This window comes from Sinocyclocheilus rhinocerous, unplaced genomic scaffold (assembly GCF_001515625.1).
Source record: "Sinocyclocheilus rhinocerous isolate Xijiao unplaced genomic scaffold, SAMN03320098_v1.1 scaffold3769, whole genome shotgun sequence".
Classification (NCBI taxonomy): domain Eukaryota; kingdom Metazoa; phylum Chordata; class Actinopteri; order Cypriniformes; family Cyprinidae; genus Sinocyclocheilus; species Sinocyclocheilus rhinocerous.
In genome coordinates this window covers 54,328-79,133 of record NW_015650353.1, presented here as the reverse complement: position 1 = coordinate 79,133, position 24,806 = coordinate 54,328, and the positions used below count along the sequence as shown (strand labels likewise).

Sequence of the window (24,806 nt, the reverse complement as noted above, 5' to 3'; positions counted from 1 at the left end):
AAAAAAAAAAAAAAAAATGTAATCATCACGTTTTATCTCACAATTTCAGATTTTTTTTCCGGTCAGAGTACAGTTCCACAGCTATGGAAAATTATTCTTGTTGAACTCTCACTCATCAAAGATTTTGATTGGGAACATTTTCATGTTATATATATATATATATATATATATAAATTTTAAAAATATAAATTGAAATAATTGAGAATGTATTTTTTTTTTTCAGAGTAACAAAAATTATATATAACTGCTTGAACTGGGCTTCTGTAAAAAGTTTAGATTATCATGTGTAATCTATATAAAACAAAAACTACAGAATACTTGTATAATACAACTTGTATAATTCATTTTATAGGTATTTATAATGTATGTTAAGTATTCTATCATTTCATAAATTATTGTAACTAAATATAAAATCATTATAATATTTGCAGATTCCTTGTTACATCTTAAATTGGTTGTTCTGTCATGTTTTAATGCATTTTACTTTCTAAAGGTGCATGTGTTTAGTGATAAATGTGTATTATAAGTTGCATTACAAGGCATAATTAATACATTAAAAATACTTGTTTTAAAAAAAAATTTGTTGCAAATATGGCATTCTTGGCTTTACTTTAAAATTATCTTTAGAGAGCATGTTTTCAGAAAGTGATGAACGGCTGCACAGGAGAGATTGTGTCAAAATTTTGGACATGTACCTATTACTCACTGTGTTTATCAGCTTACACGTTTAAAATAATCAAGGTGCATCTAAACCAGATGAGCTTAAGAACAGATTTACATGCATACGCATCTAAATATGGCAGAAGCCACAATACATTTCTACACTTTATTTTTAGGTGTAAGGTGTTAGTAATATTAATTAACTACATGTACTTACTATATGGTTAGGGTTTGGCTTAGGGTTACTTGCATGTAATTATGCATAGTTTAATGTTATTATAATAGTAAGTACATGTAACATGTGTAACAAGGATGCCTTAAAATAAAGTGTTACCGAAAAAAAAATCCCTTTGACTTTCTGATGTGTCATTTCACTAACCACCGGCTGTTTATATGTCTATATAAAGACCAGCAGAAAACTTTCATTTGGACTTCCGGAGCTTGACAGATTGACACACAGAGAGAAACAGGTTTGACTGCACTGCTTAATATGATCCATTTTAAAAGTTGTTTTCAATTATTCATTGACTTAATATGCTATGATAAGTCAGAAATAAACAGGAAATACAAAATTTGTCATGAAAGTGATAGAGTAAAACTTGACTTAATATTACTGTGAAGTATAATGATACAATACAACTGTATTCAGGAAACATATGCTGTAAATGTATTATTGACGGTCTAATGGAGACATTTAATCTTACTGGTAAAGCTAATAGTAAGACACTGAAACATTTTATGGAGAGACTTTGGTGGATTTATCAATAAATATCAGATTTTTTTTTTCATTACTATATATTTCAGACTAAAAAGAAAAATATGTAAAACTGTCAGACAAACAGGGAATGTTTTTATGCAGGGAATTTGCATAAAAGAACAAAAAAATAAACAAAACGTAACAACACCATTCCTAATGAAATACACTGCAGTCTCCTTTGTGGCATCTAATTTACATTTTATCAGACAGCATGTATTTCTGTAAGCTTGCTTGGTTCTGTTTTACTGTTATTAAATCAAATCATAATCATGTTATACACTTATAGTAACTTAATGTGTACAAGAGCTGCATCATTTTGAGTGGAGCACTTAGAGCTTAGGTTTCAATTTTATTGATCTCCTTACAAATACTTACAGGTGCTATGAAGTATATTATGAAAACATACGTTAACAAAATAGTTAATATAAAATTAACCTTTATGGATTCATAAAGGTTTGGTGCTTTAAAAGGTAAGACATTTATAGAACAAAATAGTATATTATCAGCACAGCTAATCAAATTACCCTGTACAATAAAACAGATTATTATTAGATTATTCCTCATTTAATTAGTAGATTTACGGGATGTTATTCATTCTCTTCATGCAGTTTCATCCATCGTTGTGTAATTAACCCTGATAGCACACATACATCTCGGAGATGTCTATTTGATGTCTGCATTTACATCTGCAAGACGTATTTTTTAGAGTGTTTGCTCATCTGCAATACGTCTATAGGACGTTTCCTTTTAGATGTCAAATAGACGTCTATTAGATGTCTTTAAGATGTTTATGATTTAGAGTGTATGTAAAACTGACATCTGAAAGACGTCTGTTAGATGTTTGTCCACAGCAGATGCTTTCCAGATCAAGAGATCTTTAACAGACATCTTGCAGACGTACATGTGCCATCTGGGAAGGCTTTTAAAAGTGATTTTGCTGGTGGTTATTTAATAGATTTGGATATACTGCAAAGGATGCAGATGGACCTAAGTTAAGTGAGAATGAAAAGTTTAAAATAGGCGAGCAGTTTTCATTTCAGAATCATGCTAGGCTAAATTTCCAAAAAAGGTATTATATACCACTATATTATATATATATCTCAGTAAATCTATACATTATTACTGTATTTTATACTTAAACGTCTTAGCTACTAAAGAAGTACTGTGTTAAAGGAACAGACTGAGCAGTGATGCCACAGGACTGCGATGTGATGGAGCATCATAACCATTTCTCCTGTTTTTTTCCTTCGCTGTCTTACTTTCAGAACAAGAACCAACTGAAGACTCCCTGTAAAGAGACATCAACCTCACAATGAGTCTCTTCACTGGTTTTGGCAAGTCTTTCCCTGCTCTTTGTGTCTTTGTGGAAAAAGTGCCAGTTCCCAAGTATGATTACATCACATTTTGTTGGTGTAATCTATAGATTAGCTGACTATATCCAGCCTCTTACGAAGACTTCAATACAAATAAATGTGAATTGAACAAAACTTGATGCATAATTTTTTCCCTCCTCTCCAGATCAGTAGGGTCAGGTAGATCAGTCCACTATAGTTTGCTGTGCTGCATTATGAGTGCTCGTCACTCACAGAAAGGAGTGTGAATGTATGGTTTATACATTCACACTCCTTTCTGTGAGTGACTGGAGCACTCCCATGCAGCACAGAAAACTATAGAGGAGACTGTTCAAGGACAACATGCTTCATAGTTTATTATAAATGTATAAATCGAATGCTGTAAATAAGTGCATAACAAAAGTCAACATACATAAAATATATGATTCAATGTGTAAAAATGTTTTAAGTTGTTTTAAATTGGAATATACTACAAATATATTTTTATATATTAATAATTGTGGGGTGCACAAGAATCAAAAACATTAAACAAGATTAGTTTTCACTTAATATAATATCTTCATTTATTTGGAACTAATTTTCTAAGACAACAAACTTAACATTTACCATGAGATTAGTAAAACGACAATGAACATTAAGATGTGATTGAACTTGACAAACAAGCAAGTTGTAAGAACACACACACACACACACACACATACATAATTATATTTATATAGAGAGGCTGAAGTTACCTTGGCAGAAGACCAGATGTCGTTTATATAGAAAATACGGACTTTTACCATGGTAACTTCAGCCTAAAATATGTTAACATGGCAGGTAAGGATAGCTGACCACATTAATCCTCAAATATTAGAGGATTTTATCTTTTAAAAACAACACTAATATAACTACATATATATACTACGTATACATTATTTTATAAATAATGTAAATAAATTATTTTATTGTCTACTAATTACCAAAAATCACAGTTCTGTCTCTCCAACTCAATGTATTTCAATTGCCCGCTATGAACTTCCTGGAACTATTTGAGGTCTACGTGAATCACGTGACGATCGAGCGCTATGGACTTCCGTTGACGCAACCCTCTCTTTCCGCACCCCAACACTGCACATTTTGCATGTCTCCTTTCTCTGACACACCAATTTCAGGTCTTGGAGTCTCTACTAATGAGCTGATGACCTGAATCAGGTGTGTTTGATTAAGGAGCCATGCAAAACGTGCAGTGTTGGGGTGCCTCCAGGACCAGGGTTGGGAACCACTGCTCTAGACTATACCATGATCTTAGTGGATCCCTCTCATCACATTGTGTTCCCTTCTTAAAATTGCCTCGAATTAACATGTGAATAGAATATTCAAGAACATTATTTTGACATTAACCATGCAATGATGGTCTGATCCTTAGACCCATATTAGGGTTTTAGACTGATTTCAACCAATAAAACATCTGTACTTTCAGATGTGATCTGTGGGGTGTTTGTGTGGTGGTGGTGGTTAAATCTCAGGGCTGTTAACTGACAAGTTGCTGGCTGATCTATGCATTTCACGAAGACACTTTTCCTCAGGATCTTCCTAAAAGATTGTCCTGTACGTAAAATTATAAGCATCTAAATTACCACTTATGCCTGTTTTGTGTTTGATGCAGCATTAGATGGAGGGAGGCTGACCAGATGGATTCCTGACAGCAGAGCAAACAGACAAGATGATCAACAGACTCCTGCTGTCAGTCTCTCATCCATAAGGATTGTGCTGCTGGGTGAAACTGGTGTAGGGAAAAGTGCATGTGGAAAGACAATACTGGGACAGAAAGAGTTCGGATCTGAGAAAAGACAGACTGTAGTAACAACTGAATGTTCAGAAGCACATGCCACTGTTTCAGGCAGATCTGTGTCTGTAGTTGATACTCCTGGATTCTTTGACACTCAGATGAGGCCTGGAAAGTTAATGACAGCGATAGCAAGAAGTGTTTATTTATCCAGTCCTGGACCTCATGCATTTCTCATTGTGTTCAGAGTAATTGACAGATTCACTGAGCAGGAGCAGCAGATTCCTCAGATGATTGAGATGATGTTTGGTCAGGAGGTGTTAAACTATTCCATCATTCTCTTCACTCATGGAGATCAGCTAGATGAGCCCTTGGAGGAGCTCATTGAGGAGAACAGTAGATTAAGACGTCTAGTTCAGCAGTGTGGAAACAGATTTCACATCTTCAACAACAGAGATGAGAATAGCAGAGAGCAGGTGAATGATCTACTGCAGAAGATTGACACAATGATAGAGCAGAATGGAGGAGGACATTACAGTAATCAGATGTTTTAAGATGCTCAGAGATTCAGACAAGCGGAAGAAGAGCAGAGACAGAGAGAGCAAGAGGAACGCAGTGAAAACACCGACTTTACACAATTTTTTACCAAGTATGGGCATAATTTGCGTATGTCAGCTTTTGCAGTTGGTAGATATGAACTTGTTGGTGATTTTATTTCGGCATGTGTTTATGAAGCTCTTCATGCAGCTGTGTGAGTTTGTCATGGCCAGGCTACACAGCATGCCCACAGTAACCTGTGTGTGTTGCTTCAACAAAACAACCATACATCTGTTTTGATTTACCTTCTTTAATTTATATTCATTAATTCATTCATTTATAATCATTTATCATTTAATCAGTTTATTATTCCATTTAATCATTTATAATAATCATTTAATCAATTTATATACTCATTTCATTGATTCATACACTGATTAATCATTTATATTAATTGATATATTATTTTTCCTTTGTTTAGTCATGATTGGTTTCAATGGTTATTTGTCTTCTCAAATGAGTAAGAGATAAGAGAATGTCAAGGCATCTGGGGCTGGATCTAATATTTCTGGTGTAGAGACTTGATCTAACATTTCAGTCAGGCAAGAGGCCCAGAGCAAGTAAATAAAATCACCTTGTTTCAATGAATAATATATATATATATATATTAGTATATATATTTTTTTTTTCAGTTGTATCCCATTACAAGCAGAACAGTAATTTATCTCTATTAACTTTTTTATTACTTAAATATGTATTACAATATGTCTTCTTTTGATGTCTTTTTAATTGTTAATTGTTTCTAATTGTTAATTGTTGTTCCAGTGTTTAAGTGTTTATGTGATTTGTTCTCACTGGTCTCTTTTTTCCTCTGTAGTTGAAGTGGATGTATCCCTATTGTTTATCAATTATATTTAGACTTTTTACACTCTGGTGCGTGGGTAAGAAGTATTTTAAATTGAACAGAAGACCTGATTATCCTGTTTTAATCAGGTACAACTTACAAATACACATTATCCCGATACACCACAATACGAAGTAGGAAAATTCGGAAACACAATAAACACTTCTCACTGTAGATGTATATGTTGGGGGTTGGTTTGGTGGACCCATTTTAAAAATCTCCTTAGGGCCCCCAAAATCCTTGGGCCAGCCCTGGCATAGATGAACAATTATACTCTAAACTTAATTCGACACTGAAATACGCTAACCTTGTTGAAAACAGCTTGTGATCCAGAGCACACATACTAATAGTCACTTTAACACGAAACAGGAAACTCATGAATATCCATGTTTGCTCTGCCCAGTTCTTCTGGCCCAATAATCCAGGTCGCACGCAATTGCCATAATATGTTTGGTCTAGTACGCAGCTGCCCTCATATTTTAATGCAGGACAGAAATTGTAAGTAAATTTGTCATCTTTGCAGAAATGTAATATGAAGATTTGACAATCTTACATTTATCTTTAGCAACACAGTGAAAGTGAACAGGACATAGAAGACACATACCACTACAAACATATGAATCATCATTTTTCATCATCGAGAGAGGTTGCGTTGCAGTCTTTAGCATCCTTGGTAGTGTGTACACCTCCCATGCCAGCGACCTGGGTTTGAGTCCCACTCGGAACACGAACAAGACGGGGTGGTTAGGACCGGAGGGGTTACACCTGGTGATCATTATGCTTTTGCAAAAGTGGGAAAATATTCAATACTAAATAACTGCAAGGAAAACATATTTCTTTTTCTGAGTGTCTCTGAGTGAAGCAATGTAACTTTATCCACTGCTTATCTTCATCCACTGTTCCTTTTGAATCATCAAATTCTTCATGGTTTTATATGTGTTTCTCCACTAATTGTGTAGATATTTCAGATCACATTATCAAGTTGAAAATGTCTTCCACACTCTGCAGTCAATTGCTGAATCAATTAATAAACTTTTTACAGATGCCCTTGAACAACATAAGTCATCAATCATGATCGTAAGTGCAGTTAATAGCTTCTTAAATACATTCTTTCAGCACGTTTCTCTCTTCTCAGGTCTTCCTCAGTGAAGTCATTATACTGCAGTATGATTAAGAAGACATTGTCTCTTGCATTTTTGACAAACTATTTTCCTGTTTGACACTGTAAAGCTGCTTTGACACAATCTGTATTGTATAAAGTGCTATATAAATAAAGGTGACTTGACTTGAAAGCATAAGGTCCTGGATCAGACATATTCACACACTCTTGATCTTCTGTTGAACACTGCTCATGATTGAGGAGCAGAACGATCACATGAGGTCCTGGATCAGACAGATACACACACTCTCTCACTGTCTGTGTGATCTGATGATCTGAGATGTTTGTCTGGAGCAGCTGATGACTGTTGATGAGCATCACATGTCTGTCCTTCAATCTTCCTCTGACTCTCTCTATAACATCTGGAGGAGCTTCACTGTCAAACGCTGCTCGTCCTAATATGAAGTTTCCCACTCCACTGTTTTCTGACACACTCTTCCCCAGAAGAACAATCCTCAGAGGAGTCACATCACTCACTGAAACACTTAGCATTTTTTGTAGGATAGTGTAGGAAATCATCACTTTAATTGACACAACCAATAAAATCTTTAGAATCAGCTGTGGGGCGGCGTTTGAACTGAAGTGGATTGGGGGGAAAAATTGTGCGTGCGTGTCATGTGCCTGTCTGTCAAAGGGAGGAAGCCACGCCCTATTTTGGAGCTCCCACCCCGTTTTGGAGTTCCCGCCCCCATTTGGAGATCTCCAGGCTGCAGTTATACCCTTCTCCAACACACGAGTAATGTGTTACGACACCAAGAACTGTAGCATTCTACTATCACAGATAGTACTCGGTTCTATATAGAACCTTAAAGGGTTCTATCAGGCGCTGCATATTTGGAACCACTAAAAGGTTATATAAAGAACCCTTTTTAAGGGTTCAATCAAAAGAACCCTTTAGGGTTCTTTGTAACCAAGAAAAAGTTTATATGTAGAACCCCAGTTAACCTTTTTTTCTAAGACTGTACATACCAGCAGGACTAAATTTGGACTAAAAGTGTTATAGATCAAGCAAAACTGGCCACAAGTTGTTCATCATGGTCATCAATATTCTTCTATTGATTTACAGTCCAGAGGTCTTTCTTTGCTCCGTCTTCTCCTGTGAGCAGAACCGTGAATAACTGCTGTGGAAATGAAAAACACTTACATTTGACTCTTGGATATGACTAATAGCAACTACAAAACACATTAATGAGGTTTTTTTTTTTTTTTTAAAAGGTCTGATTCATTGATTCTCTAAAGGAGTTTGCAGGGTTGCCACAGTAAACATAATACTCAAAAACAGCATTATTAGAGACAAACACTTATGGTCTTTTGATATGCAGAAAACATATTCAGTGTTTCATCAAGTATATGAAGCACATCATTTCAGTACTTAGTAGTGTAATGATTTCAGGTTATATGTTTTATCAGCTTCATTTTAAATCTGAGCCTTCCGTTTGATTAACACTATTTAGGAACAGTGTTTGACAATTAATAGGACTCTATGAACACTAGACATAATATAACACAACTTATAGAAACAAATAGGCTGCTTTTATTTTACAAACACTCATGAACTGAAACATCAACAGAAACATGACTGACAACAAATGTTTAAATACCTGTATACCCTTTTTTTTTTAAATACTAAAGTACAATGTAATGTGGAAACGTCTTACTTTAAGTACATTATTAAGTAGATAGATTAGACATTTGAATAAATCTTGTCTATCGTTCATCTCACAAAAGGATAGATAAATATCTCTTGTAGTAATTGAACTTCAGATGTTTTTTATGATCTACATTTATTCATTTAGCAGATGCTCATACTGTATCTGAAGTGTCACTGTATACAACAATCTCACCTGCATATGTCCACATTTTTAAATTCAACTTATTTTTATTTTAAAGCTGATTTTACTGAAGTTCATATTCATTAATAGAGTAATCTCTCACCTCTGCTTTCTCTGCTGGACATGTTGATATTCTGTTCTTTCTTTATTCATGAGTTGATCATCTTCTTCTCTGACTCCTGACATCTGTCTCTTCATCATCCTGTCAGACATAACACTGACTTAATTGACACACACTTTATGTGACTTAATGACAAAAGGGATATGTGAGCAAAATGCAAAACTTATAAAAGCTTTACACTTCATAACAACTGATTGATTGCAATTGTACATTTTGCACTTAAATTATATACGATCTTAGACCCACAATCTTGGATTGAGTTTTTGTTTATCTGATACATATGAAAGTGAAAGCACCCATTTCTGCCGCTCATACAGTTATAATTACACTCCTAATAAAACTTGAATCATCATTTTGTGTCATATATTATGTTTACTTATACTATGTACCACTAAGAGTGTCTTAAAAGTAAATTAGATACCCGCATGTCGAGGTTTGTCATTCCCTTCATGAAAGCAGGTATAATTAATATCCATCCTCTGTTTTCATATAATCTTGCCACTTTTAAAGTTTTCCCAGATTTAAGACTGACTCGGACCTGCCAAGGCAATCGTGAAAACATTAAAACATTATTTAAGATTATTAGAGAAACGATCAGTGTAAGACTTGTTCAGCAGCTTTCCTTCATATATTTTCTTTGTTAACAATTTCTTGTCTACAAAATTTGTTGTAGGGTTGAAGCTTTTTCAATGCACTTTGTTTAACTTTTCTCATTAAAACTTTCAGATAAACGCGTTGTCTTCTACAGCCAATCAGTAACCTAACCTACATTTAAACATGAATTTTATATATCATCCATTTAGATTAGATTGCTATTAAACATTTAACTAAGACAATTTCACTTAGAGAACTTAAATACAAAACATTCAATAAATAATTTCACGCTGATGCGAATCGCTTTTGTAACTGAGGCCATCTGCTGGTTAAAACTGTAAATGCAGAAAGCACAGCAACAATATATTTTATATGTTCTACAAAACAAATGCAAGCGTTTATTTATTTACTTAGTTAGTTAGTTAGTTACTTACTTACTTAATTACTTACTTACGTTTGTTTGGGGAAGGTCAGTGTTGTTGCTCGTGTTTCTGTACGGACTGTGAAAACTGTAGCACCGCCTGAAGTTCATTCTATATCTGAATTTAGATTTTTAGGTATTTGGTTGGATTCAAAGATAACATTTGCAAAACACATTCAACAGATAGTAGATAAATGTAAAAGAGGAATAAATGTACTGAGGTGTTTGGCAGGAATAGATTGGGGAGCTGATAGACAACTTACAGAAGCACTTCATATAGAAATAAATCAGATCTCACTTCAGAAATTGTTAAATAAAGATGTGACTATAGAAATGTTTCACATATTATTTAAGTATCTCAAAGATACAGAGTTAATAAACAGGATTTAAAGAATCACTACAAATTTTTTTTTATTATTTTTTATTATTATTATTATTATTATTATAAATATTTATTTATTTTTTATTTTATTTTTTATTTTTTAAGTTTTCCTTTAACGTCATTGCTCCACACTCCATCCTAGTAGGTGGCGGTAAATGCACCTAAAGCTGGTTTGCCAACCGCCATAAAACGTCAAAGAAGAAGAAGAAGAAGTTCATTCCATGCTTCGACTCGTCCTGCAGTCGATTCTCCGCGAGACGCCACAATAAACTGGAGTTTTCTAAGAATTTAACAATTAAATCGTTTTTACGACACACGAGACAATAATAATGTCTGACAACGAAGACAAGTGAGTTCTGAATGCGTCTGTTACAGTTTTTATGAGATATTTACTGTCATTTAAAGTTCGTGAGTGTGAAAACAACAACAACACGATGAGATCATTAGAAACCTGTAGTCTGTAAGGAACTAACGTTATATTTTAACAGGGTTATGCGCTTTCTTGTGTGGATGTAACGTCTTGAGATCGAGCGTGTGCCTTTCGTTTGTTCATTTATTTATCTGAGGATTCTGTGTGTTATTGTTGCTCAGTTTTGATGATGGAGATTTCGATGATGTTGAAGATGAAGAGCCTCTGGATGATCTGGAGAACGCGGAAGATGTAAGAACAATGTTTTCTGACAGGTGACCATGATTTCACCAAGTACAACATGTTCCTGGATCAACATTCCAATCAACCAATCAGAACTGAGGAATAACTTCTCAGGAAATATCTGTTTTAGGCTTACAATCAGGGTTAGGTGCTTCTACACCCTTGGTAATCAGCTATCATTTCACACTGATTTTAGGAATAAATTATGGGTAGGGTGAGGCTTAGGGGTAAGGATTGGGTTAAGTCTTTGGACAGTAATGTTGATCCAGGAACATGTCTTATTTGGCAAAATCACGGCGACCGTTCTGACAAGCGATCATTGACTAATATAGATCAGAAAGTTTTTTTGTATTAAATGAAGCTTGTTTTGGGACCAGACTTGTTTCCTTGCATTGCCACACTATGGGTGATAGTTGTATTGCATGTGAGTTTCAGCACTTTTAATTAAAATAATGCAGTTTTTATAGTTTTTCAATTCAGAATCCCAATCCCACTTGGGTTGATTAGGTGCATGTTATAGATCCATTAAAAAAATATTTTTTTGACATTATATTAATGACAAATAAATCAATTCAGACCCCTAACATTCATTATTGTAATGCAGAAATTGTATAATAAGAATATAACAGGTTAGTATTTCTAGTACGTATTTTATAAATGATTCTCAATGTGTCTTATTGACATCGGGTAAGTATTTGTAGTGAAAGTAGTTTAGTCTCATAGTTTTTCAGCTCATAATCTCAATTTCGATTTGATTGTTGAAGTGCATCAGTGTCAGACTCTCCTGACAGTCTTATCTCTCTGTGTTGTTTGTTTCTCATCTGTGTGTGTGTGTGTGTGTGTTTGCAGGAGGATCAGGAGAACGTCCAGATCCTGCCGGCAGGTGAAGGACAGCAGGCCAATCAGAAGAGAATCACCACTCCTTACATGACCAAATACGAGCGCGCGCGAGTGCTGGGAACACGAGCGCTGCAGATCGCGTGAGTGACCTCGGACCCTTCAAACACAACATAGGCTTCAGTTTTGAAGTGAACACTATACAGCCGAGTGCATAGCCTTTCAGAGTAAACTCCATTTGATAGCATTGACACATGCACACCAGAATATTTCATCCCTGTTTAGTGTCTGTGCTGTTTCTCTCTTGATGTTACGAGTGATAAAAATGTCTTTGCGATCTTCTCAACTGGAGTTCAAATAGAGTCTCTGAATTGCTCGTCAGTGCAGCCGTCTGATTATGTTGCATCTCCAGTAGTTTGTGTGTTTGTTTGTTCTGTCTCTCCTGTTTGTTTTTTTGACTAAATCAATGGTTTGGTCCAGTATTGCCACCTTACAATTCTGATGATGAAATTTATATCACACACTGTACACAAACCCTAAGTTCAAATTCAAAGTTTAAATTTATTTCTAAAGCACTGAATAAAACAACAACGTTGACCATAGTGCTGTACAAACAGTAACACAATGAGCAGAATAGGCTTGCCGCGATAGACGGTGTTGACGGTGATACCGGTGTTAAGCTATATATAGGCTAAAGTGAGTTTGACGTTGTATTTTGTTGTTGCATTCAAGCAATTGACGCCGAACTGCCGCTAATTTGAAAGTGAAAGTAAAATGCGCATGGCGCTTTTAAGCTATTTAAAAGTGAAGGAAAGCGAGAAAAAGAGAGAAAATTCAAACGAACAATTGCTTTACGCCGAATTGCCGCTGTTTGAAAGTGAAAGTAAAATGGGCACGCCGCTTTAACAAACCATTTAAAAGCAAAGGAAAGCAAGGAAAAGAGGGAATGCCCCCGCCCCCACGGTGATACCGGTATTACCGGTGTTGTCACATGTCGATTAATCTTCGCACTTATCTTTGATCGAACGCTATCATAAAAAAGTATGTTATCAAATGGCTTTTAAACTGACCGAGCGTCTGTACGTCCCTAATATATAGCGGCAGACTGTTCCATAATTTAGGGGCGGCGACCGCAAACGCGCGATCCCCTCTAGATTTCATCTTGGACTGAGGAACAACAAGAAGTTTCTGTGATTGGGATCGTAGGGATCTCGTTGGCTTTTGTTCCTGAATTAGATCAGCAATATAAGATGGAGCTAAACCATGTAGAGATTTAAATACAAGTAATACAATTTTAAAAGGAATCCTAAAAGAAACAGGCAACCAATGCAATGATTTTAACACCGGGGTAATATGATCTAATTTACAAGTGCCTGTGAGCACTCTTGCAGACGCATTTTGGACCATCTGCAATCTGTCTAAAACTTTTTGAGCACCATAATATAGCGACTTGCAGTAGTCTAATCTCAAACCCTACTGTACACAGTAGTATTATTTTTGTATTATATATATATATATATATATACACACACACACAGTATTCATGTTTTCTGGTTTTGTTTTCGTAATCTTGTTGTAATTTTTATTAGTTTTTGTTAAAAATTTCCATTTTTAGTATCAGTCATGGTAGTACTTAAACTTATTTTAATTTCAGTTGCAACGTTGCTGCAAAGGCAGTATTTCAAATTTACATTTAGTTTGCTTTTCATCTAATATTTACAATATTTAAATATTGTATAAATAATATTTATACAATAATATTTAAAACAAAAATGTTTTAATTGTTTTATTTCTAAAGGTTTTTTTTTTAAACCATAAAAACGTACGCACAAAAGCCAAGTCAATTTATTTGTATAGCACTTTTTACAAGAAACATTGTTTCAGCTTTATATTTGTTTGTTTTTTTATTATTATTATTTATAAGGACTATACACATTAATTAACATTTCTGTAAATGTGCCAGTATTCATAATATTTTAATAATATAGTAATGCCTTAAAGTCACATTAAGCTTAGAGCTGGACGAGAATATAGTTCATTTGGAGACTATATAAATTATCAGGCAGTTGAGATTTGCAATGCGTACTAATAAATGCTCATAATGCTCCATTAAGCATCAGTGATATCACTTCCTGTGTGACAGGATGTGTGCGCCGGTGATGGTGGAGCTGGAAGGAGAGACGGATCCACTGCAGATCGCCATGAAAGAGCTCAAGTATGACAAAACGCATGTTATTACACTACTGATATATTTAAGTTTTGATTATTCATGATTTACTTATGTAATTACAGACATTTAAGTAATGGTATGTTCTTTAATAAAAACAATACTTTTCTATGGGGGAAAAATATATTTTGTTTTACTTCTTGATTTTAATTTAAACTTAGATTATAGAGTAAAATTATTTTAACAGTGTATAGACAAAATCTCTGACACATTCTCAGAATGTGTATTTTTCTGTGTGGTATGTGTTTTAATGTTGTTTGTGTGTTGATCAGGAGCAGGAAGATCCCCATCATTATCCGTCGGTATCTGCCGGATGGGAGTTATGAGGACTGGGGCTGTGACGAGCTCATCATTACTGACTGAGAATCTCACACACACACACACACTTACACACTCAGATCCGCATCAGATCTGTGTGTCACAGCAGTGTTTACAGCACACATCTCAAGTGTTCTGCACTAGAGCTTTATATTTCATCCAGCAGTTCGTGTGTTTGTCCACAGGAGGGCAGCAGAAACAAAGGTTTCAATTTCAATTATTTAATGTTCATTCCTTTGTTTTATTCATGCAATATTAAACTTTTTTTTGTAGGAAATTATATGCTTCACTTTTTTTTTCTCATTATTGTTTTGAAACAATGTGACATTATCTGTAGATTCATACTACATGAGTTTAAAGCTGTTGAATAAAACGGCAAATAAAATTTAATTTACAGCTGTTCATTAAAATAGTTTGTAAAAACGGGGGAGTTAAAATGTAGTTAACATTTTTTTTTTAAATAATACTAATAAAGTGTTGTAAACTGTAAAAGTACCAAAGGAAGGAAACCGTTTAATAAACATTAAACGTGTATTTTTTCCCCTAGTCAGAACATTATTGCAATGACCCTTGATTCAGAAATAAAACATTTTTCTTGAAAATTAAGTCTGATAAAGTTCGCGCCTTGAAAAGTGTTTCGCGGGATTTGATTCGAATTTATCAGCGATAACGAACCGTTTCCACTTAACTGACGCACGAACGGCGGGATCTAAATGTAAATATTCATTATTTGCGCGGGTTAAACGTGTCTGAATTCACCTTTTGAGGTGAAACTACTTTTCTAGGTGGATGAACTTCTGCTGGTGTCATTCCTGTGGATGGAGTAAACAGTAAGCGTCTGAAATCACATAAAGGCTACTCTCAGAGTAAGTACTTTTTTTGAATAAAATATTAGCCACCGTTACAAACGCACGTTCTATAGTATTAATGTGTGTAATGTATATGGATGTATTCTGGGTATATTCGCCATGTTATCACTGTCATGTGACCTACGGTGTGTTGTGTCGCTGTCATTCATAAATCCTCTTCCATTGCTAGGGTTGCCAACTTCAGAAAAGGAAAATAAGGGACAGTCGTGACTTATTATAGAAAAATAAGGGACATTAAAAATATGGACAGCTTGATACTTTATTGGTCATTTTGTATTTCAAGAATGGGGTCCAAGGTTAAGAATACATTACAAGTTAAATGTAAACATTGTTTCACTATTTAACAACGTTTACAGTGAAAGACAACTTCCCGTTATAATCACGTCTTCCTTCAGGTAGATTGCGTGTTTTATAGATTGCCCAAACTGATCTTAATTATATTTATTATTAAGTTGGAGTTGGTTTTGTATAGTCTAGGTCAGGGGTGGGCAAACTTGCCCCTTCCAGGCCACTTTCCTTCAGAGGTTAGCTCCAACCCTAATCAAACACACCTGAACCAGCTAATCATTGTCTTCAAGACTACTAGAAGGCTACAGGCAGGTGAGTCATATCAGGGTTGGATCAAATCTCTGCAGGAAAGTTGCCTGGAAGGGCCAAGTTTGCCCATCACTGGTCTAGGTGGTCATGTCGTATATGGGACAAACTGCGTTCAGCATGACTGTCATACAGAACGCTTCTTTGATCCCTTAAATGCATTTGGCAACCCTATACATGCAGGGCAGGACTTAGGGGGCTGGGGGCCCCTGGGCTTGAGGTTATGTTTGGGCCCCATACCTAGGGTGAATTCGGGTAATCTGGGACATTTTTTGCAATTTTGACTCCTGTGATTTATTTCGATATCTATTTAACACATTAGATCAGCACATTAAACTTTTGTGAAATCCCTAAGATGCTTTCTAACCACACCAGAAGAAAGAATGAAGATATTATACCCAGAGGAGACATGCCACACCTATTAGTGTTTTTGTGGCAAAAAAATAAAAATTCTGCCTGAATTTGATAATCTGCAGGTCACTTTGCACTCTGGGACATATGTATTAGGCCTAAAAAAGCCTATATTCACCATACTTTATGCATGCCAAACACAATATCACCAATTTCTTAAAAAAGCATTATGAAAAAAATGGCAAGTGCAGAAATCTCAATAAGAAAATGTATATTCCAATATCAGGAAAGATAATTTCTATCTATACACAGGATTAACGATCTACTGTTAATTCATTTAAATTCATAGCTGACTAATGACTCTGTGTGTGTGTGTGTACAGAACATTGTCAGCTGGCCTGGGCGCAGATCCCCCTCCTGCTCAGTGATTTGAACCGTTGTATACTAAACTTACTGGGAATTTAGGAAAAGAAATTAACACCTTTGCTTGCTACTGGAATACGTTTCCCAGATTCCATCTCTGTAGCATCTCTCTAGCTAGCTGGTTTAGCTAGCTGCTGTGAATTTATGCTAATGTTATAACCTCCAGTAGTCCACATTAACACCCATTTCTCATTATAGCATATATTATCCCTTGTCATTAGACTTATAAAGTCCCTAAATGCATATTTCCTCCATTTGAAGACTGTCCCAGATTACCCAAAACATGCTGTCCCACATTCTCAATCATATATGATAATGTGGGACAACAAAAAATGTTTGAAAGAAAAAAAAAACCTAAAACACATTTTCAACACTTTAATACATATTTTGTTGCTTGAATAGATCACAAACATAATTTGACAACAATTAGGAACATCCTGTCTTATTCATGACAGATTTATGTCCTTAACATGAATCTAGTCAGAATTCTTTGTCACTGACCTTGTCATGCAATTCCCAGGGGAGCTTCTTGATTGACAAGTGCCCCGCCCCTTTCTGTGGAATCACCGCATGAAGTCATGTGATTTCAGTCACATGACATCCATGCTAAAATTATAATAAAAGTCCTATTGGCTAAATTTTGTTAGAACAGGAAAAACACACTGGATCTTAGGTGTCCCAGATTACCTGAATTCACCCTATACACTACAAATGCCCTCAACTAGAATATTATTATGAAGTAACATAAAATACACAAAAATTAAAATATTCTTTCAGGTTCATATACAATTAATATGCAACATGTCTAGCCTAGTCAACTTTTAGATGTAGCCTAATATTAAATAGTCATTATAATACAACAAACAATGTGTTCTCTCAGTTGAGAGATCAAAACCCTGAAATAACACTGAGCAAAAAAAAAAAAAAAAGCCAGTGATGCATTAGTATTATAAAAAATGTATTGTCATATCTGTCTTCTAATGTCAGATTCTTAAATGTAATCAATAAACTCAATCAAAGAAAAAAAAAAGTTGGCTATTAACAATCAAATGAAATCACTCATGTAGAAATATTAAATGAAATAATAAGCTACTTTTTTTAAAATATGAACTACGTGGCCTCATGGGATAGTAAAGTGTCCATCGAATGTGCACTTCAGAATCTTTCCAGAAGTAGATACTTATGCTGCGTCCCAATTTATACTACTTATATTACGCCCTTAAAGTATGTTCTATTTTGGTAAAGGAAAAAGTACACACTTTTGAGTGTGTATTAGAAGAGTAGGCATGTTTTGGGAAGTATTATCACATCACACAATTAGATAGAAGTTCAAATTGTTGTTGCAGATGAAATATAACACAGATAATATTAAATATACTTTTTTTTTTCCTTCACCAGGATAGTAACTAAAACCTCTCTACTTTTGGTCGCGCACATCCGCCATGTTTGTAGTTTTTTATAACACTTTTTATTCATGTTTGTAGTTCTGAATCAAATCCTTCACCAAAGCGCAATGGGTTGTGGACAATATTAACCATTACAGTGTGCATGGATCACACTTCAAACATCTACCCAAAATAGTAGACCATCCGGGGACTTTTGGCCTACTCTTTTCAACATGCAATGGTTTGGGACACACTTATTGTAATCTCACATACTATTTAGGATGTATAGTATGAACATTGAGACGCAGAGCAAGAATTCGGACACATATTGTCTTTCACCTACTATAAGGTAATAAGTGATATCGGATGCAGCCATTGTTTGCGCTGTAAAGTGTCTGAATCAGCCTTTTGAGGCGTCAAAATCTTGTGGGTGGAGTTTAATGCATGTAAACAATGACTGTTCTGAATGGAATACTAGCATACTGCATATTATTAAAAAAACAGTTTGTGAATTAGTTTGCAGTACCCAACAATAAACTTTGTTTCAAAGAGTAGTACACTATATTACACAGCCTCAATAAGTTGCTTGTTTAATTAGTTATTTTATATTATCATCCCACATCAAGTCTAAAAAGTGGTTTAAATTTGTGTTAGATGTCACTGCAGTTCATTCCTGACACTGGAAATATGGAAATGGAAAGAGAAACTTCATTGCTGGATACATGTTATAAAAAGGTCACATACAGTTATGTTGTTTCCACATCCTTCATGTAACTGGATTTCATTTCAGCCAGTAAATAATAAGCTCAGATTCACTTCTGAGCACACATTTGCAATGGCTTATGGACAATTAATTTTGTCCTCGTGACTCATGGAGTCACAGTCGTATGATGATACAAAAGCAGAAAATTAAACATGTTTCAAGATTCTGGTTTGCACTCATTTAACTGCACACTGTCTCTCTCTCTCTCCATCTTTCTGTCTCTCTCTTTCGTGCACACGGTTTAGGAATGTCCAAATCCTGTTGCAGTGAGACCTGCAGTGTGTGTGTGTGTGTGTGTGTCTTTGTATCCAGTGAAACTGCAGCCCAGACCCTCTCCCTCTCTCCGCTCAGCCGGAGCTGAATGAGTCTCTTTGTTTAACCAAAGTATCACACAGATGATTAAATCAGGGAAATTAGAAATCAGCCTCAACTCTCAGCACACACACACACACACACACATGCACACATGCAGGACAGCATTCATGCACACACACTGTTAATGCAGAAATGCAGAGGTATTTGAGATGTGCGCTGTCATGATATTGGTTTCAGCCAATCAGAATAAACCTACAAGCTCACGCTGAATTTGTTTAGAATGGAATGCTAGCATAATGCATGTACACATACTTACTATACTCCAGGATCAACAAGGATGTTGATCCAGGAACATGTTGTACTTTGTGAAGTCACCTATACACTATATTGCTGTCACATTACTTCAGTTTGTTGCATATGGAAATATATCAAATCAAGCATACTGCATTATTATATACAGCATGCAGTTTGACATGTCTTAAATGTAGAAAAGTAATATATTGTATACATAGGCTACTGTATTCTGCTGAAATACATGGGTAATATATATTAAATACACCATAAAAACATTATTGAACTGTTTTGAAGAAATTAATTCAAACTTTTAACTTAAAAATTTTATGTTTAATGTGCTACTTGCCTTTGTAATTATTTGAGTGAGATTTGAATTTAATACCAATTTCTAAATGACTTGCCCCTAAGGGCAAGTTATTTATTTTTCATTGGCTCAAGTTAAAAAATATGGATGTGAATCATTACCCTATTTTTTTTTTTAATTGGATGAATGAAACATTTTTTTCAGTGTAATAAATAATAGCCTACTTTTGTAGTGTGCTAATCTGAACATAGTCAGTCATTTATTGAGTATTAAATATGTGGCACTTAAAACTGACATGATTTGTCCTGATCTTACAGGTGGAGAAGATAAGAAAAAAAAAGGAAGCGGAAGAAGAAAATGAATATTCAGGTAAGTGTGTATGAAGACGAGTACGCATTTGTACAGACTGCAGCTTTATTTAAAGTGAGGGAAGTTAGTCACTGCTCTCTTCTATTTACACTGATAAAGAAAAACAACAACACTTTTACCCACCACAAAATTACACAAAGTTTCCAACATCAGAATAAAATGCTACGGATAAAAAAACGAACAAAAACAACAAATATAAATAATATTCTGTAATATATAACAAGAAAGCTGTTTGTTTGCTGTTTCTGAATAATACGAATAAAGAGGGCGAAAACTATAAAAGTACCAAAGGGAAGAAAACGTTGAATAACTAAACAAAGTTTACAGTAGCAGACTGTCTTTACGAAATAATACCGCAATGTTTTAATTCTCATAAAAAAAAAAAAAAATCTTGAACTGGGCAATGTTATGAAACTGACATTATTTCCACAAAATACAAAACGGCGCTCTTTCAGAATTGCGTATTACATTGTCACGTGGGCATACAAATATTCCTATAGGCTAACGGCTGATAAAGTTCGCGCCCTGAAAATAGATCTGTGTGATTTAATTCGAATTTTTCAGCGATGACGAACAGTAGCCGATGGACTGAGGCACTAGCGGTGTTAGGTAAAAAAGGTAATTTATATACCGGAAACTCGAAATTAGGCTAATTCCGATGTGACGGAAACATTGCATTACAGTACTCCGCCTGTGTGTTTGAAGTAATAGGTAAAAACGCGTAATTATCGCGTCCTGTCACTGATATTTACACACACTGAAAGTCATAAAACACAAATGTCATTTACAAACACTAGACAGTGGTGAAGACTTTTCAGTGTAGTTATGGCAACACAAATAACAAGAGTAACAACAATAGAAAATATTACAACGAAAATACGTTATTATTTGTTGATAAAAACAATATGGCCTTATTTTGGTTAATAAAAAGAGATTATTCATTCATACAAATAAAAAAAAACACATGGATGTACAGATAATAGCGTCAGGCATAAGTTTGTTTGTGTGTATGTATATTTGAGTGAAGTTGAGCGGGTCGATGTATGGTTTGAGTGTTACTGCCAAACCAAACAGAGTTCAGAAACTGCACCAATTTTTGTTGGATTTTTGTAATGTTTTGGTCTCAGAACTTTGGTAATATGTCTCATGAAGGACCATTGGTGTCAAATTTCTGCCTCCTTCATGTCATCTAGCATTGAGTGAATCTGTGACGGGTTGTGAAGGTTTTATCAGCCTGAGGCACGTGAGAATATGTTCCCTGCAGATCTCCACAGACACAAGTTTCTCTCAGATTTCTGTCTGTGTAGATTGTGGTGCAGGTGAGCGTTTGTCATGATTTTCAGTCACACTTCTGTTGGACCCTTCAGCGACTGGATACGAAACCAGAACGTCGCGTCACGGTCGAGATAAGGTGGTGTATACGGGCTGCTCCCAGTGCGTTGGGCTGTGCGACTGCGGCACGGAGCCGGGATCTGGAATGGCGGTGTACAGGGGCCTCTGCGAAGGGCCCATGTAGGAGAAAGCGGAGTAGAGGCCAGAAGTTTGGCTAGAGTGGGCGTAGTACGAGCCAGATGCCTGGTGCTCGGCATATTCGGCAAACTGCGCACGGGACGCCAGCGAGGGGAAGGCAGCACTGTAGTGTGGCAGGTAGGTGACATGCGACCCACTCGCTGCAGCCGCTGCATCACTGGAGAAGTGCGCCTCGCTCTTAATCTGCGTTTTCCCGCCATCTGATCCCAAGTGCTGCTGGGACGGCAGCTGCTGCTTGGAAAGCCAGGCGGTGGAGTGACCGCTAGCGGCCGCCAATGCACTGGAGATGCCATAAGTGTACGGCGAAGCCGAAGACCCAGCGCTGGTGCCACTCGACGACTGCGGATGCCCGTTGGGCGGCAGATACTGGTCGAACTCGTTCACGTCAAAAGGCTCCATATTGGCCATTACATCATGGCTGATCTCGCCAATGTCCACATTTCCGAAATCGATGTGCGGTTTTCCGCTGGCGGATGAGGAGGCGGAGCTTCCGTCTGCTCCCACCCCCAAACCGCTCCTGGAGGCTCCACCCTCACGCTTCCCCTCACCGGATTTACCACCTTGCAGTTCCGTCTTAGGAGTGGTAGGGGGCGTCGGAGGGCTGTGACTCTGACCTGAAGGAACAAATTGATGCATTTTAAGCCCAAGACACGCACTGCACAATTTTAGCAATCCTATAAAATCATTGCATGTCACACTGTGCGACTGTACGATGATGACATCTATTGATAGGGTGACCATACGGGCCATTTTTACGGGACGCGTCCTTGCCAGGATTTCTATATTGCCTAAAATATCCAGGTTTTGGCTGTTTGCACTGGGCAGATCGATCATTGTATGACATTCACGAGAGCTATAGAGAGCAGAGCCGACGGCTCCTTATGCTTTCGATTCGCTCTCGCGGTACTTTGGTGTCGTACAATGATCGGTGCACAGTGACGCTTCTAGTGGTGAAAGGCGGCAAAAGAGGAAGGAATAAGAGCTTGAGGTAAGCAGTTTTATCAGTAAACTTGGGTCGTGGCAGCAAACACACTGTGTGATGGTCATGCTGCATATCTGACACTATCAGAAAATGATCGTAGGCTATCTTTGGTCGTAAGGCCGTGACAATGGCCATCTTTGAACCTCTCTCACTGTACGGCAGAGGACCACGGATTAGGAGCCACGATCACAGAAATCGCAAGGATTGTTTCACGATACCAATATTTCATCTGGGACAGCCAAAAATCATACAGTGTGTCTCGAGCTTTAGAGGAAGAAGTTTGCGGTCGGTAAGATTGTTTTATGTATTTGAAGAGTTTTGCTCACCTAGGCTGCATTTATTGGATCACAAATACTGTTCTAAAGGTCCGTTCACACCAAGAACGATAACTATAAATACAACGATAACTATATTTGCGTCCACACCAGTGAACGAACACTGTCTGTTTTTCTTGTTCTTGTTGCATTTACAAAACTTCAACCAGTAGATGTCCTCAGCATGCACGTTTTAAGCACATATAAACAGTGAATCTAGCTTAATTTAGCTATATGTTTTCTAAGGTAGTCATTGTAGTGGAATAAAAACAATACGTTGTCTTTTCTACTGCAACTTCAGATGAGGCAAGACAATGTTGGCAAAACTAGTGAGGTATTTTTATGTTTTATGTTACTCTGTGCATTGTCTGTTTGCTTTTCCACAATTTTGCCTGCTATTTCAAATGTGCAAGCCCTTTAAATTTGAATAGAGTCTGTTCTGAAAAATTGTTCTGAAAGTGATCCCAACAATATCGTTCCTCTATATCGTATCGTTATAGTCGTGACTGAACTCTGCTATTCTCTTAAATTTGAAACGAATTTTAGAACATTATCTTTATATAGTTATCGTTATTGTTCTTGGTGTGAACCGGCCTTAACACTATAAATATCTTTACTGTCACTTTTGATCAATTTAATATGTCCTTGATGAATAAAAGTGACCCCTGCTTAACAGCAGTGTAGGCAGGTGTAGCTAACCTGTAGCGTGAGGATGGTGTCCATCTCCCAGTGGCGATCCTGCGGCCCCGCCATGTGCCACCTCCAGGTGCAGGCTTTTATAATGCGATTGGCTGTGACTGACCTCGCCCTCAGAGTGGCCGTCGCCCTCAGAGTTGGATCCCGGTTTGCCGTTCTTGCGTCGACGTGGCTGGTACTTGTACTCGGGGTAATCTTTCTTATGCTGCTTCCTCAAACGCTCGGCTTCCTCGATAAACGGCCTCTTATCCGACTCATTCAGCAGCCTGAAACACACATATGCGTAAAAAGATTATATTTTGCACAGTATAAAAGGCAATACAAGAATATTTAATAATGAAACAGTAACCCAATCACTGGACAAATGAAGAGAATGTAATCCTGTATCATCAGAATAAACTCAGAGGGCAGGCACTCATATAAAATGACAATGAAATCTTATTTCAATCAACAGAATTTCAACAGTTCATCGGTGCTTAAGTTTTAATATTAATATTTGTTTGTTTTTTTATGTGTGTAGTACATAATTTTCTTTAGCCTTATTAACAGTATGAAAAATATAAGTTAAGTGTCAAAAAACTGAAACTGGCTCAGATTTCTCCTCTGAGAGTTTAACATGAGCAGATGATCAGTTTTTTTGTGTCTGATATTCCAGCCGGTGTCTGAACAAACTTTGCGGTTTGATTCTCCACCTGTTATGCTGTCATCTATAAAGCTAGATGCTTTCACAGCCCTCTACGAACACCTTGGCAATTGAATCGCCATTGGCTAGTAAATTTTTTTGTTTACTCGCCAGACTGATAAATATATACGTACACATCAGGGCTGCACGATAAATCGCATGCGATATTTAACGCGCACCTTGTCAGTAAAGCCGGTTCTGTAATCAGCGGTAAATCTCCATCACGTGCGTGCTTTCACATGGAGCAGCATTAACTACACAGAGCTGTTGTTCACTGACGAGCTGCGCAAAAAATCGCGCGAATATGATCGTGGTTTTGCGCAGCTCGTCAGTGAACAACGGCTCTGTGTAGTTAATGCTGCTCAATGTGAAAGCACGCACTTGATGGAGATTTACCGCTGATTACAGAACCGG

At 36.4% G+C, this 24,806-nt stretch overlaps 3 protein-coding genes and 1 long non-coding RNA gene across 4 annotated transcripts in view; 3 read left to right on the top strand and 1 right to left on the bottom strand.

The window, feature by feature from the left end:
* Positions 1-2,380: 2,380 nt before the first annotated feature.
* On the top strand, positions 2,381-2,775 carry LOC107711807 (uncharacterized). The gene is made up of 2 exons (XR_001636741.1): positions 2,381-2,486; positions 2,683-2,775. It is a non-coding gene; the product is annotated as an uncharacterized LOC107711807 (long non-coding RNA).
* Positions 2,776-3,581: 806 nt separating this feature from the next.
* LOC107711799 (GTPase IMAP family member 7-like) lies at positions 3,582-5,124 on the top strand. Its single transcript, XM_016516851.1, has 2 exons — positions 3,582-3,588; positions 4,418-5,124. The coding sequence occupies exons 1-2, from the start codon at positions 3,582-3,584 to the stop codon at positions 5,089-5,091; spliced, it is 681 nt and encodes a 226-aa protein (XP_016372337.1). The 3' UTR covers positions 5,092-5,124.
* A 5,545-nt stretch (positions 5,125-10,669) lies between these two features.
* LOC107711805 (DNA-directed RNA polymerases I, II, and III subunit RPABC2) lies at positions 10,670-14,793 on the top strand. Its single transcript, XM_016516855.1, has 5 exons — positions 10,670-10,836; positions 11,079-11,148; positions 11,989-12,119; positions 14,120-14,191; positions 14,476-14,793. The coding sequence occupies exons 1-5, from the start codon at positions 10,817-10,819 to the stop codon at positions 14,564-14,566; spliced, it is 384 nt and encodes a 127-aa protein (XP_016372341.1). The 5' UTR covers positions 10,670-10,816; the 3' UTR covers positions 14,567-14,793.
* A 5,434-nt stretch (positions 14,794-20,227) lies between these two features.
* Positions 20,228-24,806, bottom strand: part of LOC107711804 (transcription factor Sox-10-like) — a 10,440-nt gene continuing 5,861 nt past the window's right edge. Inside the window, exons 3-4 of the mRNA XM_016516854.1 lie at positions 23,714-23,976; positions 20,228-22,332 (exon numbers count right to left, since the gene is read on the bottom strand). Of these exons, the coding sequence (XP_016372340.1) occupies positions 21,584-22,332; positions 23,714-23,976 (1,012 nt within the window). The 3' untranslated portion in view covers positions 20,228-21,583. The remainder of the gene's footprint in view (positions 22,333-23,713; positions 23,977-24,806) is intronic.